Below are 19,670 nucleotides of genomic sequence, written 5' to 3' on the forward strand. Positions count from 1 at the left end.
GGTATATTTTTTTGGTAAGTTCTATGGAGGGTAGAGGTATATAGAGTTATATAGGGGGTAGAGTTATATAAGGGGTATATAAGAGTTACCTCTACCCTCCATATAAGTTCGAAATTTGATTACCGTAGTAGCAGCTCACCGAGAATGGTCTCATCTCATGTGTTTATTAAGTTGATAATATCAACTGTAGCTTGAACGTCATTGGTATAGGTTAATAAATATCTGTTGTTATTCATTCAACAGTGATATATATATATATATATATATATATATATATATATATATATATATATATATATATATATATTATTGCAAATTGTGTATTTAAGTTCTATTAAAATACGCTGCTTAGCGTAAAATATTTAATAATTAAGTGTCCAAGAATGGACGTTAATCAGTGTGGCCAGATCGTGCGATTTTTTTACCCCCATTTTGTACCGCTTTCAATGTAGTCAGATGAGAGTGTCCTACAAAGTGGGGGTAAAAAAAGAGCACGTTCTGGCCACACTGTTTCAATGTAGTTAGATGAGAGTATCCTACAAAGTGGGGGTAAGAAAAGAGCACGTTCTGGCCACACTGACGTTAATTTCATTTTTTTATCGATATCCATATAATATTTATAAACTGTTAATTATTTTTTATTCAATTTAAAACATATAATGTTGATATGTTCATTCATTAAATTATTATCGAGTTTTGAATGGTAATTATAAATTTTCTCTTTTAATCTTAATAGTTATAAAATAATATATAGTAATTAATGGATTTTAAGAGTTTAGAATTTAAAGAGTAAAAAAAAGTGTTTTTCTTTATGACACTGAAGTTGGCAGACATTAAAAATTATTTTAAAATTTTATAATAATGCAATTATTAAAAAAAAAATTAATTAAAAAATTTCACATGTAAAAATGAATAAAAATTACAAGTGAAAATTTTTAGAAGCATTTTTTTATTGTAATTGATTGATTATTGAAATTTTTAAAATTGACAGCTGACGGCTAACTTCAGCATTATTTTTCTTTTTATTTACATCCTTATAATTCAAATTTTTTTATTTAATTTAGGAAAAGAAATTACCAGAATGTATGTTTTCTTGATATTAACTACCTGGTCACTGCTGGTAGGAGCAGTTGATATCACACCAGAAAACTTATCGTTAACGCTTAATCCTGAAGTTATTCCAGCCGAATATGTTCAATCGTATGTAAAGACAATAAATTCATCAATCGAATATGTTTTCCTTTATCCTGAAATTGATGTAAGTTCAATTACTGAATACCTAATCAGCCCTTATTAAAAAAAAAGATTTAAAACGATTCAACCCATGCAAAATGTATGTCTATATATTTGTCAAGTTGAATCGTTTTTAATTGCTTTGAGCCATTTCGAATCGTTTCAATGACATTAAATTTAGCTGTCACTTCAAAATTGTTTTAATTTTTTTAAAAAAGAAATTGTGGCAAAAAAAAAGTTATTAAAAAAATGGACTTGTAGAAATTTTAATAAATTAAAAATGCAATTTTTTAAAAATAAATTTTTTTGTTAAAGAAAATTAAAAAATTGTCAAGTGACAGCTAACTTTAATGTCATATCATTTCAAATATTTTTTTCTAATCAGGGAGTTGTAGTATTTAAATACAGGGTGATTTGTAATATTAATAATAATTTTTTTTTTTTTTTTTTCAAGACCAATAGTACGGCAAGGATAAATGTTCAAAGTAATGCAACTTCTGAAAAACCATTACTAGTTGTCGTGAAACAAAAAAAAGGCATATTATCGTGGCAAATACCACTATTTATAGAGAGTAAAAATATTAATGCACAATGGTACAATGAAACTAGTCGAACATTGTGTTCATTAAAATATTATAAACAATTAAACCAAATTAAATTGGATAACAGTAATGTCATAGTCAGTATTTTTACTAGTAGCGAGTTACCAGTGTATTTTAATCTCACTGTTGTTATGGAAAATGACTTTTATCTGAGGTAAATACAAAAAAAAAAAAAAAAGTACCATTCGGCAGCAAAAATGGAAGTAGATTTCATAATAAATGTAAAAATCTAAAAATTACTTAGATCGGAAACGAAGATAGCCATAATGAATACGGATCATATTTCAAACTTAACATACTTATTTTACAGATAAATATGAAGATCATGTTCGAAGATGAGCTTAATTAGTCTTATTATTTCCGCCTTAGGATAATCAGTACTATTACTTATTATCCGGAATAGGAACAATGAAATAGGACATAATTTTGAGACTACACATATGATATGATACTCGAATTAAAGTTTGTTTAAAGAGCTTTCAGATGCAATTTACAGAGATTCGATAAATTATCCCATTCAAAAGTTATTCAAGTACGAAAATGAAGAAATATAAATTTTTATGATTTTGAAAATTTTGAAATCATGGCATTTCTAATTTACTTGACCGATTAAGCTCATCTTCGAACTTGAGCTCGGTATCTATCTGTAGAAAAGTATGTTGAGTTTGGTAAAGATCTCTGACTTTTCTGACTTAGCTCGTTGAGTTAAGTAGGAATATAGCAAAATTTTTAAAAAATTTCGTCATGAGGACCATTGCAGTAGTTAGATTTCTATGAAATCTACTAAAAAAATTGTACTTCAATCAAAATTGTTTAATTTACTTGTTGATATGTTTAAAGATTGGGGGAGACTCGAGAAATTACCATTTCTCCATCTGAACCACGATATTATGGATATAGTTTTTCTGATCAAATGGAAAGTGGATCTGTTCTAATGAAAATAGAATCAGATTCTGATACATGTATGACTGTTGCGATACAAAATACAACGGTAAGGATTTCAATTTCACAAATAATCTTATTTTTTATGATTAATTCAATAATAAATTACTAATATGTAATTCTGTTTAAAATTTTCTAGTGTCCAGTTTTTGATTTAGAAAGAAATATTCAATTTTCTCGATACTGGCAAACTGTATCCCAATTAGGAGGTATAACAGTCCCTGTAAGTATAAATAAATAATTCATTATTTTACAAATAATAATTTTCTATAATTCACAGAAAAATGTTTATTTTCATTAGAAAGAAATTTACCCGAGTGGATTTTTTGTGGTGCTTGTTTTAAAAGGAGATGATACAGACTGTACTGGCCAAACAGGATCCGTGTTGCGATCTAAAACAATAAAATTATCAATAACACCTAACATAACGAAAAAAGAAGGTATAAAAGCAGCATTCATTGCTTTTTTTATTGGTATCGCTTTTTGCAGTTGTTATGTATTTGGCGTTGTAACGCACAATTTTCGTCTTCGTCGGAGATTACGTCAACAGCTGACGGATGAGGAAGAAACTCCCTCACGACCAGAAGAACTTCTTACTCCAGAAATAGAAGAAGTAATTTTTAATTTTATAACAGTTAAGAAAAAAAATTCACTAAATTAATAAAAATTATTTATAGGCTGGTCCACGTTATGATGATACTCTTAACGAGGATTCGTCGTTAGATGAAGATGATATAGATATGTTAGATGATGCTTTTTCAGACAAAGAAATAATTCGCACAAAAAAAGTGTTAGCTGTTTCTGATTTAGCTCGAAAAGATCCTAAGATTCTTCGACATAAATCACGACTTTATTTGTACTATTTGGGTACAATAGCAGTATTTTATGCATTACCTGTCGTACAGTTGGTTGCGACTTATCAAAATGTTTTGCATGTGACGGGCAATCAAGATCTTTGTTATTATAATTTCTTATGCTCACATCCATTTTCCTGGGTTTCCGATTTTAATCATGTTTTTTCAAATTTTTCGTATATCTTATTGGGTTTATTGTTTATTTTTTTGACATATGTAAGAGAACAGAACGATCGCGAGCATGAAGAAAAGAAAAAAGTTATGGTATTCCTCAACACTATGGATTATTTTATGCCATGGGTACAGCTTTGATGATGGAAGGATTACTATCAGCTTGTTACCACGTTTGTCCAAATCACAGTAATTTTCAATTTGGTAAATATATAATTATTGTTAAAGAAATGATACTTGAATTGATTTCAAACCGTAGATTTATAAAATTTCTGTAAAGCAAAAATTTAAAAAAGGTAAAAGGTCTAGTTATTGACACTTGCAATTTAAAAAAAAAAAAAAAAAAAAAAAAACCAACTCTAATAAATTAATAAATATAATTTTTTAATGATAAATTTTAAGATAATTGGTATTTTGAAAACATTTTATTTTTTTTAATTAGAATAAAATTGCAAGTGTCAATAACTGAGTTTTTTACCTTATATCTAAGATAATTTTAAAATTTAATCATTTCAATTAATGAAAACATTTTTATTGTAGATACAAGTTTTATGTACATCATTTCTGTACTATGTATGGTAAAAATTTATCAAACTCGTCATCCTGATATAAATGCTCGTGCTACAGTAACTTTTGCAGTACTTGCTCTGATGATTTTTTTGGGAACTGTTGGGGTTTTAAACGACACTGATTATTTCTGGATTGCTTTCACTATTTTACATTTAATCATATGTCTTTCATTGACTGCCCAAATTTATTATATGGGTAGATGGAGATTGGATAAAGGTTTAGTTCGACGAGTGATAATGGTAAACATAATTTTTATTTCTTTTGTTTTTACATATAATTTATATTATAATTATAATAATTGACTTATACCATTATTGTTCTATTAGACTTTCAAACATGATGCACAATCTGGTGTGACTCATCTTTTGCGTCCTATGTATGGCGGACGACTGTTATTACTTGTAATTGCAAATGTCTGTAATGTTGCAATAGCTGTTGTGGGTAATATGCATCATGAAAAAGATTTTGCGACTTTTTTGTTAGCCGTACTCATGCTTAATTTACTACTATACACATTTTTTTATATTGTTATGAAAGTAAGTATTTAATTTTAAAAGTATAAAGGTTATAAAAAAAAAAGTAAATGAAATATTATTAATTTATTTTTATTGCAGCTGTGTTATGGAGAAAGAATTCTACTTCAACCACAATGTTACATTATTTTGTCATTTATTACATGGGGATTTGCTCTATATTTTTTCATTAACAAATCAGTCTCTTGGTCATTATTACCCGCACAATCACGACATTATAATATGCCGTGTAAATTATTAAATTTCTTTGATTTTCATGACATATGGCATTTTCTTTCTGCTCTTGCAATGTTCTTTTCATTTATGGTATTACTGACGCTTGATGATGATTTAGAAGATACCCATAGAAGCCAAATACCTATTTTTTGATCTATAAAGGCTCATTAAACTGTAATTTATAGTGAAAAAATAATTAATAAGTTTCTATAATAATTAATTATTGTGATATTTTAATGTTCCTTATGGCAGTGTATAATTAAAGTCTAAAATAAAGTTTTATACAGTTATATATCTTTTTTTTTGTTTTTATAAATGAGCACTCCATAACAACAACAAATTATATTGAAACACCATTTTTGTATTTAAAAATAAACATTTTTAGTATCAGCTATAAAAATGATGTATAAGCATTTACACTTGATATAATTAAATTTGTTCAACATTTTCACGGTTTAAAACTTGATTTAGTAATTTACAATACGTTCACACAAATTTACAACAAGTAAAAATAGGGAAAATATAATTACAAATACATAATGATATTAAATATTGTAAAGTAAATGGCTAATTTTTTATGAGAAGATATAATAACAATTTTACTAGATTGATAGAAAGAAAGCAATAAAAATTTAATTTCTCAAGAAAATTATTTAATTTGTTAATAAACAGGTACTCGTGTGTGCATGATAACTATCGTAATAATAGTTACGATGAGGCACTCGAGTCATTGTGGTGCTCTTGAACTGTGGATGCTTCTAATTGTGCAAGAGTGCGTTGAAGTTCAGCTCGTTCAGCAGAACTAAGTCGGTGAGCAATTTCAAGTACAGCTTCCAGACGTACATCAGGACACTTTTCAAGAGAATCTTTAATATGGGTAACTACTGCACCTCGTTTTACACAATTAATATTATGCATTACTACACTATTTTCGTCATCTCGTTGACTTTGTAACCATTCAACTACGCTTTCATCTTGGTCCCAAAGATAAGATTCAGTTGTACCTTTATCTTCAACAAACCAACGTCTTAACATTGCATCGACTTGCCTTACATCAAGACTTGGTTGTGTAGATAAAATATCACTTCTAAATTCTTCTTCCAATAAACGACGACGTAGACGCCAATAAAGTAAAGTGCGTGCCTTACGCCATGGTATTATATCATTTATTGCATTTTTCTCTAACATACGTTCCGGTGTATCGTGAAGATCTGAAAAATGTACTGCTGCTTGACGATACATTGGCTCAAGGATTTGTTCTCGAGAACGAATTTCTATTTCTACTTTTGCTCGTTCCTCCGCTGTTAATGGATGTGATAACTTTTCCTGAATAGAAAAAAAAAATTAATATTTTTTAATCAATAATATAAAGATCATATTTTTAGTAATTATTGACAATAAAAAATTTACCTTCAAATTATGAACTACAGGATCAAGTCGATGAATAGTTTTTAGAATATCTTTTGTTTTAAATTTAATTTCTACAATGCCTTCAGGTTCTAGAACTCCTCCTCTGCTAGTATTGTCTGCAAACATTTCCATGAAACGTGGATTTATCGTAGGATCTACTACGGCCCATGCACCTCCTCTTAATTCTCCGTTTGGTGGTATATAGATAAATACTGGTTTTTTGTACTCTTTTAAACCATCAACAATGTATGCTCCAAACTTCATGATTTGTTCATACATATCTTTAAAAAAATCAAAATATTATTAAAAATTCCATTTATTGTGTAATTTATTTTGAGATATAACTTACCTTTCATACCACCGGAAAATCCTCGCCAATTAGCGAAAATAAATAGTGGTAATTCTTCTTTATTAAAATCTTTGATTGCTTGTGCGGTTTTGAACGCACTGTCAGGGTACCAAACTTGACCCGCTTGTGATACTGTTTTTGCTTCAGAATCGAGGTTAGCAGGATCAGCAGGTAAGTGAATTTCCATTGTTCGAGTTTCGACAGCAACGATTCCACAAGGAATACCACCTAATCTAGCACGACCAGTTACAACGGTTTGAGCCCATGGTCTCATTATTTCAGCCCAGGAACCAAAATCAAAGAATCCAGATTCCCATATGGTAGGATCTACTGTACTTTTTCTACCTTGAAGCATCCACCTTGGATCATACGGTGTTCTTGTTGGAGCATATCCAATTTCTCTGTCAACTGGATCAGCTGGTGTAAGAATTGGCAGAGTACCTCCTTTATTTTTTGGTACAAAACTTATCCACTTCAGAACAGTAGCAATACCATCGAGATCTCTCGGTTCTGTTACATGAGATATACCATTGTGATACATTATTTGTATTCCACCTAATTGATTATTACTGGCGTAAACTTCTCGTCCAAGAACAGCATTAAGCGCACGATAACCAGTAAGAATAATGTGAGAATTTTCAATTTGTATAACACGTTGTCCAAGTCGTACTAAGTAAGATCCAATTCCAATTGCACGACAACTAGCAATCGAAATTGTGACTACTTCATCGTAAGCCCGAGATGTTTCACCAGCAATTAAACCGGCATATTTAAGATTTTCTACTCCAAGACCATCATCTTTACCAATAATATCGGTGATTTTATAACGTGCTTCACCAGCATCTTCTATAAGCGACGCTTTAACCGAATTAAGAGGTGATAATCGAGCATAATCATCAGGAGTCAAGTAGATATACTTGAAACCTTTTTCAGGTACTGCATCATCTTCCCAAGCAATTTTAAACAATGCTTTAACTTCTTCAGCAAGCCCAATACGAGCTCCAGAATTTGCAGAAAAGTATACTCGGGGTATTCCAAGTTGTCTTGCTCGTTCAGATGCCCGATAAAATACAAGATCTTCTTTGAGTCCAAATGAACCTATTAAATGTGTTAAATCATTGGCAATAAGAATAATTTCACGACCCGATGGAAATTCTGGTGTAAAAAGAGTTAGCTTCCAAGCAACCATGCCAGCGTCATTTTCTCCGGGTAATCGTTTTTGTTCAACAAGATTTTCACCATCTAATACGAGCTCTACGCAATCTATTACAGGATTAGGGATCGATAAATTTTCTACATTTGGACGTTCTTCAATGTATTTAGCCCAAGCCTTTTCTAGTTCTTGACGGAGCATATCAGGGAGATCATAAACATAAGTTGTTCCGGAACTTTGAGCCTGAAATCTCTTTGCCTGAAGATAATCTTTTGTTAAATAAGGTGTAGAAACTGGCATTCCGTGCATAGGCCCAGGTCTTCTGTTAGAATTAACTGGACTGTATGATTCTAATCGAATAATTCCGGTTTTGGCTTCGGTAGTTTCTGTATATAAATGCAGATCAATACTGTAACCGCTGTCATTAGAAATACATAGACGTACAGTTGATGTTGGTTTTCCGGGTGCTGGACGAATAGTCATTTTTATTTCTGCCTGACGTACTCGTAATTTCCACAATCTTGGACCGTAACGTAACACCATACTTGTAACGCTCTCTTCGATTCGTGCTGGATCCATTATTACAGTAGGTACAAAGTTTAAAAATATATGATTACAATCGGTGCGCTTAGCTAGGGGATGAGAGAAAGCAACTTCAAGTTCATCCATTGCTTCGAGAAGAACACGTTCACCCTCGTTGTGAAGATAATCGAAACTTGCTTCTTTTGTTATCAAATCTGAGTGACGTATTATTGAACGTATAAAGAAACGGTAATCTGTTACTTGTTGGCCTTTAGCAACTTTAGCTTTACCAAGATATAGATGCATTTTTTGATTAGATGTTGGTAAAGCTTCTAATTCATAGGTTCTCATCCGATTAAGTTCCAATTGAAAAGCACAACCAGGCTCTAAATGACGATAAATTCGGTCTTCAACAAATCCATCTCTGTTACGGTAAGTGAAAAACTTTGGAAATTGGCGTTTTTGAAGAGCTGCAAAAGTCACTCGTCTAATGCCACGTGATACAAGTTCTTCTTTATTTGAAGCACACCAATCACCAAAAAGTCTTGCCATAGCTGCATCATCTTGATTACCATTGTCTTGTACGGTAATGCTTAAAATATGAACTGGCTCAGCAGATTTTTCACCTATTTCTACAGGTCCACCGGCTTCAGTTGTACTAAATGATACATTAATCGATGTACTATGACGTGATTCACTACCAGCTGCATCAACAGCTTCTAAAACTTTTGCAGAAACAGAATTTGGGGATGAAAGATCTTGTAAAAGATCCAAAACTTCATCAGCATATTGGCTAAAGTGGTCCAAATCTTGGAATGCTGCTACTGCACCAGTTCGATGATTAATTAATAACTGATTTTGACGATTAGGATGATTACTTGGTAATAAAAATTGGAAATACACCAATGGAATTTCACCAGATAACTCAAGATGTTGTAAACAAGTAAATTCGTAACTGATGTAAGCTCTTCGTACGTAAACTTCTAAAGCTGCATTGCAAACAGCTCGATTGGTATGATAAAAGAAGTCATGGAGTATATCAAAGATTGATGTTTCTGATAAAATTAGTTTTTGAAGATTTTCTGGATGGAAATCATGACCATACATATCAACTGCTGACAGGAAAATTGATTCCATTTGATTGTGTCTTAATTCATAGGCCGGTTGATGCGCTGCAATAAGTACTTGACGTGCTCGTAAAGCAACTCTACAATGTTCAGCGCGATTTAAACTTGTAAGTTCAGTCAACGTACTAGCTAATTCATCCGTAAGGCCTGGTTCATTTGCCCATAAATGATCAATTAACATTGTTACAAGAACATTTTTCTTTGATACCTGATTATGACTGAATATAGTATTAGTTACCATAGGCATATTATCTTTATATTGTTGAATAAGTGCAGAAACACACTTATCGTAGTGACCCTGTTGAAATTGACTCTCTACTGTATAATATTGTCGCAATAATTCATGCATGGCAGTTTTCATACGTCCTCTTATTCCATTTCGGTAACGTTGAACTAGCTGTACGATTGCTTGAGTGGTAAGGAAAAATACATCTCTATCAGATCTTTTAGACAAGGTTGCAGCATGACTATCGATTACAGCAGCAATTTGTTGACTTGGAAATTGGGCTAAAACAGAAGTGATATTTCGCTCATATAATGTCATTAATTTACGAATTTTTTTTTCAACTGATATTGGAATTCTTCCGGAAATTGTTGATATTACTTCTTGAAGCTCAAGAAGTGGTAAACTGGGATCTCGTAATGAGTTCATAAATTTTTCAATTAATTCACGCTGTCTTGGCAAATGATAAGGATCAGGTAAACAATATCCCGCTAATGTATTTTCCAATGAAGCACGGTATTTACAATGAAGAAGATTTAATTTTTCTGGAATAGCAGGAATAACTGGCGCAGGGAATTGACCTGTATAATCTTGAGCTTTTGTTACTAGAGATGGATCATCTAATTCTAAATGAGCAATTAATACTCCTGCTTCCAAAACTGCACCTGGTCTTTTTACATAAAAAACACTACCTGCTTCACTAGCTGTTACTGTCATTACCATTTTCATAACTTCAATTTCAGCGTACGCTTGTCCTGGCTCGACATGGCCTCCATCTTCAACAAGAAAACTGATTAACTTACCCGCAGACGGTGATCTTAACAGAGAAGGGTCGTTATCTTTTTCAAAAACGCATGTTTGATTTCCAATAACAATTCGATAACGATCAACTTCTTCGCGCATATATGTTGTAAAACTTGCACCATCAAATGAAAGTAATATACCACCGTCTGATAAACGATGAACCTCAACGTCTTTGTAAGAATTATTCATTACAAGGAAATAACTGTTTGGACCGCTTTTGGCTGTTTGAACTTTATATTTAATACCATCATTTATCAATTCCACATCAATAATATTGTTTAAATCATTGCCAGCTTGGATTTGACCACGTTCTAAACTTGTTTGGAATCCAGAAAAAGCTGCCGTAATAGTACGATCAGCAATATGAAGAGCACCGCAAGTTACAGCAAGTAAAACATCTGGTTTGTCACTTCTAACACGTTCTGCAATCAAAGCATCTAGCCATGCGGTGTCAATATTATTAGTTAGGAAACATTCAGTTTCTAATAATGTAATCAAGTATTCAACTGTCGTACGAAAATCACCTCGAATACTCAATTCTTTTAATGCAATTACAAGGTTTTCACGTGCTTGATTACGATCTTCACCCCATGAAAAACAGTGACCAAATTGAGAATCAGCAAACTCATGAAGACCACCAGATACACCAACAGAAAAATATCCCCAGACGTTTTTCGATGATCTAAAGTTAAGCTCTTGAACTGTACCAGAACTTGGTTTGAATCCTTCATCTGGATTTTCACTGGTGATTCGCGCGGCGATTACATGACCCCAAGGTTGAGGTTTATGCCGTGGCTGATCGAAATCTATTGGGCTATCACCCCATGGGCTTTCACCGTACAACAATCGTATGTCTTTAATAAGATGAAGAGGCAAGCCCATTGCTATTTGTAGCTGGGCAGCTGGCAAATTAACATCTGACACCATTTCTGTACACGGATGCTCAACTTGCAATCTAGGATTTAATTCTAAAAAGTAATAAGATCCTGACGTATCATAGAGATATTCTACTGTTCCTGCACTGACGTATCCTACCATTTTGGCAAGTCTTACTGCAGCCTTTTCCATTTCTTCAAATATTTCTGGCTTTGCAATAACTGCAGGTGCTTCTTCGATGATTTTTTGATGTCTTCTCTGAATGGAACAGTCACGGCCGAATAAAGATATTGCGTTACCATAAATATCCGCAAGTAATTGAACTTCCAAGTGGCGTGCACATTTAGCAAGTTTCATTATGAATATTGGCGATCCAGGAACTTCAGTTTGGACTTGACGAAAGAGTGTTGGTAATTCTTCGGCATTTTCAACTTTTCGAATACCTTTACCACCCCCACCTTCACTAGCTTTCACCATAACAGGAAAACCAATTTTATTAGCAGATGCTAAACATTCTTCTACTGTTGACACACAACCTTTTTTAAATAGCTCCGATGATATTTTTATTTTTTTACCACTGTACTGAGCTTTTAATCCTGATCCAGACCATGGTAACGTTGGAACATCAGCAGTTTGGGCAACGATACTAGATGCTATTTTGTCTCCTAAAGCCCACATTGCACGTTCTGATGGCCCAATGAATGAAATATCTTTTTTATGCAATAATTCTGGTAGCTTAGGGTTTTCAGAAGCGTGACCCCATCCTGCCCAAACAGCTTGAACTTGAGTACGAATTGCAATGTCAACAATTAATTCGACATTAGCGTAATTGTTGTTGTTGGTTCCTCCAGGTACAGGCACATATTGATCTGCCATCTTTATGTATTCTGCGTTAGCCTTGAGATCTTCAGGTGTTACCATTACCACAAATCTTATTGCTCGCTCATTTTTAAACATTTCGTATGACCATCTTCTTATTGAACGCATACATTTTACAGCGGCAATTCCATTATTTGCTATCAGAACCTGTGTAAATATACATTATTTAAATTATTGTTCATTTACTTTTTTAATTAAGCATTGACTTACATCATAAAGTAATATTGATGTAGACAAAGTACAAAGTTCGAAAATATTACATTGACAGCGAAATAACAAATAAACATTTACGATAAAAAACAAATAATTTAATGCTAAGTTTTTATTAAGATGTTTTTAAGATTAGTAATAATGTATAAAATTTCAGATATGCTGAGCTTGAGTGTTTAATGATAGCTCACAAAAAAAAAAAAAAAAAAAAAAAAAAAAAAAAAAAAAAACTATTAGTGACTTTAAATGCAATTACAAATAATAATGATAATAAATTCGTATTTTTATTTTTAAAAAATGACTTACTTTATTTATTACTTTCGTTCCACAAAAACGGCGAACGAATTCTTCAGGGGTAGCAACCGTGAAATCTTTTTCTTGTAAACGATTTTGTGTCATAATCATCACCGTACCCTGCGACATGCTGGGCCTGTAAAATAATTAAAAAAAAATTAATACGATCAATTATTAATGATTTATTTCCAAAAGTTTATTTATATTTGTTACATAAATCTATTTTAAAACGCATTCAATACTTATTGCTAATACAATACAACTATTGATACAGCGTAATAGAGAAAGTAACAGACTCAATTAAATTAATTTATTTTATTTTAATACTTTCTTTACTCTTGACTATGGGCTTAATAATCAAATAATTTCTAATTTGTTGATTTCGAAATGATTGAAATTTTTAATATTTTTTTTTCTACAGTAAAAAATAGTACGAAATTAACAAAATTAAACACAATAACTTTGAACAAGTAAAAAAATATTAAAATATTCTAATATTATCTAAAATATTCAACTATTAATGGAACATATTTAATAATTTATATTCATCAGCGAAACTTTTATACGTTTGTTGATTCCTGGTAATAATGAATCATAATTAGCAAAGAAGGAAATTATTTTTATGGCATTGAATTTCAATGTAATTTCTGATAAATTAATTATTTTTTTATCATTTACAGGTAGTTGATTATAATCTCATTGCATGAGATGAAGAATGTTCTACGTGGAATTGTCGATTTAAATTAAAAAATAAAAAAAAATTGGTTGAAAAAAAAAATTTTTTTTAAAAAACGGGGAAAAAATAAACAATTTTCAGATATAATATAGTATACAGATACGATCATTTTAATAAGTATAAGAAAAATAATATCATAAAAATTACTGGAGAGATGTTGATGACACCGAAGATTCTGATTTTAAACTCTCATTTGAGATTAATACTGATGCATTCCAGTCTTCAGAAGCTCGGCGATGATTATGTTTTTCGAAGTTATTATTCCCAGTTTCAGCATAAAAATTATCCGAACTTTTCCAAGTTATGTCTGTAGCATTACTTTGTGCTAAGACAAATCGTTTTATTCTTCTCATATTTCAAGATAAATAATTTGATTATATTACTTCTTAAACCGATAGTTTATTGTATTTATTAATATCATCTAAATACGAATTACAACTGTTTACGAAATTCACGATTGGTCTTAATAATTGATAGAATTTGAAAAACATATACTTCACATACGATAAATATTTTGACAGTAGAATAACACACAATTTAACTATATTTAGTTTAAAATAATTAACAAAAATTCTAAAAATAATCAAAGAAATCAACAGGTGGAAAGACCGTAAAATACTGTTTTAAACATGCAGTAAGACTTTTCTGTGACAGGCGATGATCCCCCTTCTTATAAGTATGTACAACGTTGCACATGAATGAGAAAGTTATGTTTCTTGGAGGACTGCCCCGACATAACAGCTGATTTTTATTATTAAGTATATTCAGAGTAAAGTAAAGTTCCAGCACGTGACCATACAGTTATCGTAATTTAACGAATAAATATTTTACATTGTCAGAATTTTTTATGAATATAATTTTAATAAAATTTTAATTTTATTTGCCAGTGGGGTTAATCTATCATTTCTATTGATTTAAACAATATAATTAATCATATCATACCAGTTGATCAATAATATGTATAGCGATTATTAGTTAGCCGATTACTGCCATTGAAAAGTAATTTTATTTACAACAATCATAGTCTGAGACAGACTTGGATCCGATTCTCTAGATTTTTTAATTAATTTCTTCAGAGATCTGAAGATTTCAACTGGTACGACTTGAATTTTTTTTACAGTTTTTCTCTTGTAACTTTGCCAAGCAAGGAGGGAAAAAAAATTAAAGATGGAGCAAATAACGGACGTAAGTAATTTAGTTAAGCACATAATCAAATTTCTAGCCGAAAAAAAAAATTTAGAATGGGAAAGTGAGTTATAACATCAAAACAGAACGTATTTAATTATCATTGATAAAGGACGTTCACGCATAAGAATAGTTTATCAGAATTTTTTTTAGTTTAAAATTACAATATTCATATTACGAGAGTAGATATCATAATATATAATATTTAAAAAAATTCTTTGATTCATGTAATTTGTATGAATGAATCAAAAACAGTGTTGACGAACGTTTAAATTAATTATTTATTATTTTACTCGGTATGATTAAAATTACTTTAGTTCATTTCTCACCGTATTGAAAATAAGCGCCTAAATACAGCTGATTACGTGGTTAAAAATGACAGATTTGTCAAATTTAATAAACAATAAAATTCGACTTCAAATCAATGACTAATTTATATTTACTGACTTTTTTTAAGTATATGCCTAAAAATATTTCAGGTAAATAAAAAAAACTATAAATTATTATAAGATTATTTATATACTCTAAAATTTTTCTCAAAAATCCAATAAATTTCATAAAAGTTATCACCCATTTGACTTTAGCGTAGCGTATGAACGTCCTTAATGAATTGTTTTCAAAAATTTAATCTATCTTGAAAAAATGTACTCACAAATTTTATTCAAGTAATTTGAATCGATATTTATTGCACATTAACCGCTTTGGCAAAAAAAATATTTGATTAATTCTATACCAATTTAATTTTTGAAAAAGTAGTAACAAAAAAATTAGATCTATACCTAAATATGTGTGCAAAAATAATTAATATTAACATTATTATTGTTTTTATTTACATAATTTTAAGAAAAAATAATACTAATTAAAATTTAATTATATTTCTAGATTTCTTAACGGAAATGAAACTATTTACTTTATAGACTATTTTAGTTTAACCTAATCTTAATTTGTCATTCGAATATTTAAATTCATTATAGTTTGTAGGGGGACGCTTCCAGGTCAACCAAATGAATATGTTTATATAATTTATTTTCAGCATTTTCGTCTGATTCAGTCAACAGTTGACTGAATTTATGATAAAAAAGATTAAAAAATAAAATGATAAAGTAAGAAGGGTTTCACCTTAACCGCCTACGTTGTTCGTTGATACTTGGCATTGCCGGTGGCTGTTGATAACCATCAAATCCTTCAATAGGAAAGCTATCCTCTGTTTCTAATTCCAGTTCTTCAGTTTGATCTGACCCACCGAGGACAAAACTTACGGGTGTTTCAGCCATCTTGTTAATTTTATTAAACTCCTCTTTAAAATTTTCTTCTTTTGTTACAGATACTTGATGTAGCGTTTGATTCTCGTTGTCGGTTTTACCTTCAAAATTAATGTAGTCGGTATAAAATTTTATGTAAAATTTATTAAAACTCTCTCTTGCAGCTTATATCTTTTATTCCATGAAAGCGTCTTCTTTACAGAGCAACATTTGAACTTTATTAGATAAAACTTCTAACCAATGTTAGTTACAAAATGTTAACGTTTAGTGGTATTAACTGTTATTTTAATGTCGGTTAAAAAACAAAAAATCAACTATGAAGATGAATTAAAACAAAAGCTTATCTCATTTATCTCAATGTATGTTTACTCACCTAATTCAATGTGTTTGTTCGAATATTTTTTACGATTTTTAAAAAATACGAAAGATGATAAATGTAATAACAGCAATGTTATAGACGTTAGACCTAAAGTTTGCTTGACATCATATGAAAACTGAACGATGAATTGAAGTGACCAAACAACAGCGATTGCAATCACGAGACAACATGCGAGAAAACCTTGAATTAAATTTTCTGGCTAAAGGTTGATTATATTGTTTTGATCCTTTATCATTAATTTTTATTTATTTATTGATCAATTTTTTTTATTAGTTTTTATTTAGTTAAATTGTTAAAAAAAAATTATTACTGTATTGTAGTAATCAAACATGTCAAACTAGTTGAGCTAAAGTATAAAATAATTTGTATTCTCAACATTATAAAAAAAAAAATAAATAAATAAATCAAATAAAATAAAGGAAATTAACTTTACAATAATTGCTTGTACCAATAGTGGAGTTGCAAAGTCCTCTTAACATATCGCCGACGTAATTTATTTCAACTCCTCATTTTAAATAATTGGCTATAGCAATGTATTTAAAATGTACTAATTACTGTTTCTTTTTTCTTTTTGATTATTTAAAAGAATGAGTAAGAAAAAAAAAATTTTAATTCACATGCAAAGATCACAGCAGTATTGAGTGGAGTTGTCTGGTGCACAAACAAATAACGACTCAACTGTACGATAAACTGATCGGCTATTAAAAAGTTACCGGAAAATAGTTCAAGGGTCAGGAAGAAACTTTATTTCTTCGATATACATTTTGTTAAACGTGCTAAACTATAAATTGCTTAGTTAGTTAATTTTTTTTTAGCATTAATCAGTTCAAATTAATATCTGACATTAACTACATGTTTATAGTTTTATTTTTATGTTTGTCAAGCAATGATTTTATTTAAATGAATAAATTATTATTTTTAAAAATCATTTAAATATTTTACCTCGTATCTTTTATATAAATATCCATTCACAAGTGTAATTCTACGAATAAAGTAATTTACATTTTATTTAAAATTTAAAATAAAATTTTATTCTAAAATTATGAAGAAAAAACTATTTGTTACATATTTATTCAGGGGTGAGATAAGCAAATGGATTAATTTATTTAATTAATGATTAAAATTTGTTTAAAAAAAAAAAGAGTTACATGTTATTTAACGATGAAAGAAAGCTGTTTTGTTTAGTTCTTGGCCTTGAGTATTATATTTCACGAATAATATATGATGACGTTACATTCTTACGACATCAATATTTCAATATCAAGACTTATTTTATATATTTGCGGTAAATAACTATTTTATTATTTCAGATTAACTATCAGTAGATTGCGGAGTATCACATCTTTTTAAGTAACCATCAATATCTTAAAAATAATTAAATAACATCATTTTTCATATCATTATATTCTATATTACAATTATTTATAGATTTAGATAATGACACGTGCTCGCTATGATTAGCATTAATCGATTGTAAATCAATATTACCCTGATCTTAACTATTTTTATGATTAATTTTTATAAAATTAAAAATCTTTACATTTTATAAAAATTTAACACATTTACCGTAGAAAGGGCTATCTAAATTACAATATTAAATTCTGGAGCTGCTATTTAATTTTACCTTTAAAAAATTTTTTTCTCAAACATAAATTTAACTATTACTCATATGTAATAATAAATATAAGAAGCGTTCCAATAATTAATTTTCTAGATTAGTTTCTTCTCATAAAAAATGTAATAAATTGGTGACATTATTTGATTTGTAATTTACGGAACATTTACAATTATTGTTTAAAAACCAGAATGCTATAATATTCAATAAACTGAAAATTTATATTATTAATAATTTCATAATTATTAAAAAAAAAAAAAAAATTTATACAATATTTTTAAATTCCAACAAAAAAAAGAGTAACTAAATAAAAATTAAAATACAAAAAAAAAAAAAAGATAGTTTATACGAAGAATGATGTGATTGGTCAATAAGAATGTCAGGCCACGAAAAAGACGTTGTGATTGGTCCGGAAGGGTATTGTGAGATACCATGAAAAATCACATGCGACTCACAATTAAACATAATATTCGTTTAAATATTAAAAAATAATTTTAAAAACAAAGTTAATAAAATTAAAATTATAACGATTAGTGTAATGGAAAATGATTAGCATACGATTTAATAATAAATGTTACTTACCGGTGACGAATTTTACGTTGTTGTTGAATCCCTCGCTCCTGGTGGAGGTTAGGATCAGTTTGTTGCTCGTCTCCTGACATTCGTTATATCTACTCTGTTTTATACACTAATAAAGGCAAATTTTTAGATAACTATGTAAATTAATTTAGTCAATATTCGATATAAATTGATAAAAAAAACTAAATTTAATTTAAAAAAAAAATACACCTGACGTTAATCACTAAATTTAAAACAAAACAATTATTATTACAATTATATTTTATCATACGCGATGTTTATCATGGCTTTTTTCTCTTTGTATAGATTTATGTTGATTGAATGTGTGTACATAATATATACATCGAGTTACAGCTATTTATGTAGATTGCCACGAAAACGTTAGGAAAAGACAAATACCTAATAATAGTAAGAGGGGAAAGAAAATCTAATTCTTTCATATTATCGATGGAGATAAACAATTACTCCTAGCTACCTATTATAGAGGGCATTACATGACAATATAATTGTGGGAATAATGGAAATACACGAATATTGTCCTTTAAGGTTGGCCATAGTAAATGAATTTTTAAAAATTTTATTTTTCTAATCATCACATTAAAGTTAGCAGTCATTAGAAAATTTTTTAATTTTATTTAACAAAAAAATTAGTTCCAAAAATGTATTTTTAAAAAATTGCATTTTTAATTTTAAAAAATTTCTGATTGTCAATTTTTTTTCCTAATTTTTTTGTTAAAAAAAAATTCTAAAAATTATTAAATATCTGTTAAATTTATTTTCATTTTCTAATCACTTCTTAAATAAATTTGAAAATCAAATAAAATGAAATTTTTTAAAAATAACATAAAACTTGCTATGACACTAAAGTTGACAGATATTAAAAATTTTTTTAGAATTTTATAGCAATTAAATTATTATAAAAAAAAAGTAAATTAAAAAGTTATGA

General features: G+C 29.4%; 2 protein-coding genes across 6 annotated transcripts; one reads left to right on the forward strand and one right to left on the reverse strand.

The window, feature by feature from the left end:
• The first annotated feature begins 404 nt into the window (after window positions 1-404).
• On the forward strand, window positions 405-5,411 carry LOC141534729 (SID1 transmembrane family member 1). The gene is given in 11 exon segments (XM_074254270.1): window positions 405-703; window positions 1,065-1,258; window positions 1,688-1,989; window positions 2,676-2,826; window positions 2,917-3,000; window positions 3,079-3,390; window positions 3,455-3,890; window positions 3,893-4,006; window positions 4,343-4,611; window positions 4,699-4,908; window positions 4,987-5,411. Coding segments are annotated over 10 exon segments (2,343 nt in total). The 5' UTR covers window positions 405-703; window positions 1,065-1,081; the 3' UTR covers window positions 5,275-5,411.
• A 276-nt stretch (window positions 5,412-5,687) lies between these two features.
• Window positions 5,688-19,028, reverse strand: Acc (acetyl-CoA carboxylase). 5 transcript variants are annotated; one of them, XM_074254261.1, is made up of 7 exons: window positions 16,979-17,392; window positions 16,525-16,710; window positions 16,009-16,252; window positions 12,981-13,104; window positions 6,881-12,611; window positions 6,532-6,812; window positions 5,688-6,447 (listed from the first exon to the last, which is right to left on the reverse strand). In XM_074254261.1, the coding sequence occupies exons 1-7, from the start codon at window positions 17,007-17,009 to the stop codon at window positions 5,830-5,832; spliced, it is 7,215 nt and encodes a 2,404-aa protein (XP_074110362.1). In that variant the 5' UTR covers window positions 17,010-17,392; the 3' UTR covers window positions 5,688-5,829. The 5 variants fall into 5 exon arrangements, with proteins under 5 accessions (XP_074110362.1, XP_074110361.1, XP_074110365.1 ...); XM_074254260.1 differs by having other exon boundaries at window positions 16,964-17,392; XM_074254264.1 differs by lacking the exons at window positions 16,525-16,710; window positions 16,979-17,392 and adding an exon at window positions 18,728-19,028.
• Window positions 19,029-19,670: the final 642 nt, after the last annotated feature.

This window comes from Cotesia typhae, unplaced genomic scaffold (assembly GCF_013202065.1).
Source record: "Cotesia typhae breed Kobodo isofemale line unplaced genomic scaffold, CoteBio_Ctyphae scaffold_13, whole genome shotgun sequence".
Lineage (NCBI taxonomy): Eukaryota > Metazoa > Arthropoda > Insecta > Hymenoptera > Braconidae > Cotesia > Cotesia typhae.

Bases quoted from the DNA above. Each gene is read 5' to 3' on its own strand.
- Acc (XM_074254260.1), bottom strand. From the start codon at position 17,009: ATGTTAAGAGGACTTTGCAACTCCACTATTGGTACAAGCAATTATT. The intron at 12,612-12,980 runs GTAAGTCATTTT...ATATTTACACAG, and splicing joins GAACGAAAGTAATAAATAAA to GTTCTGATAGCAAATAATGG. The intron at 6,813-6,880 runs GTAAGTTATATC...ATTTTTTTAAAG, and splicing joins ATTTTCCGGTGGTATGAAAG to ATATGTATGAACAAATCATG.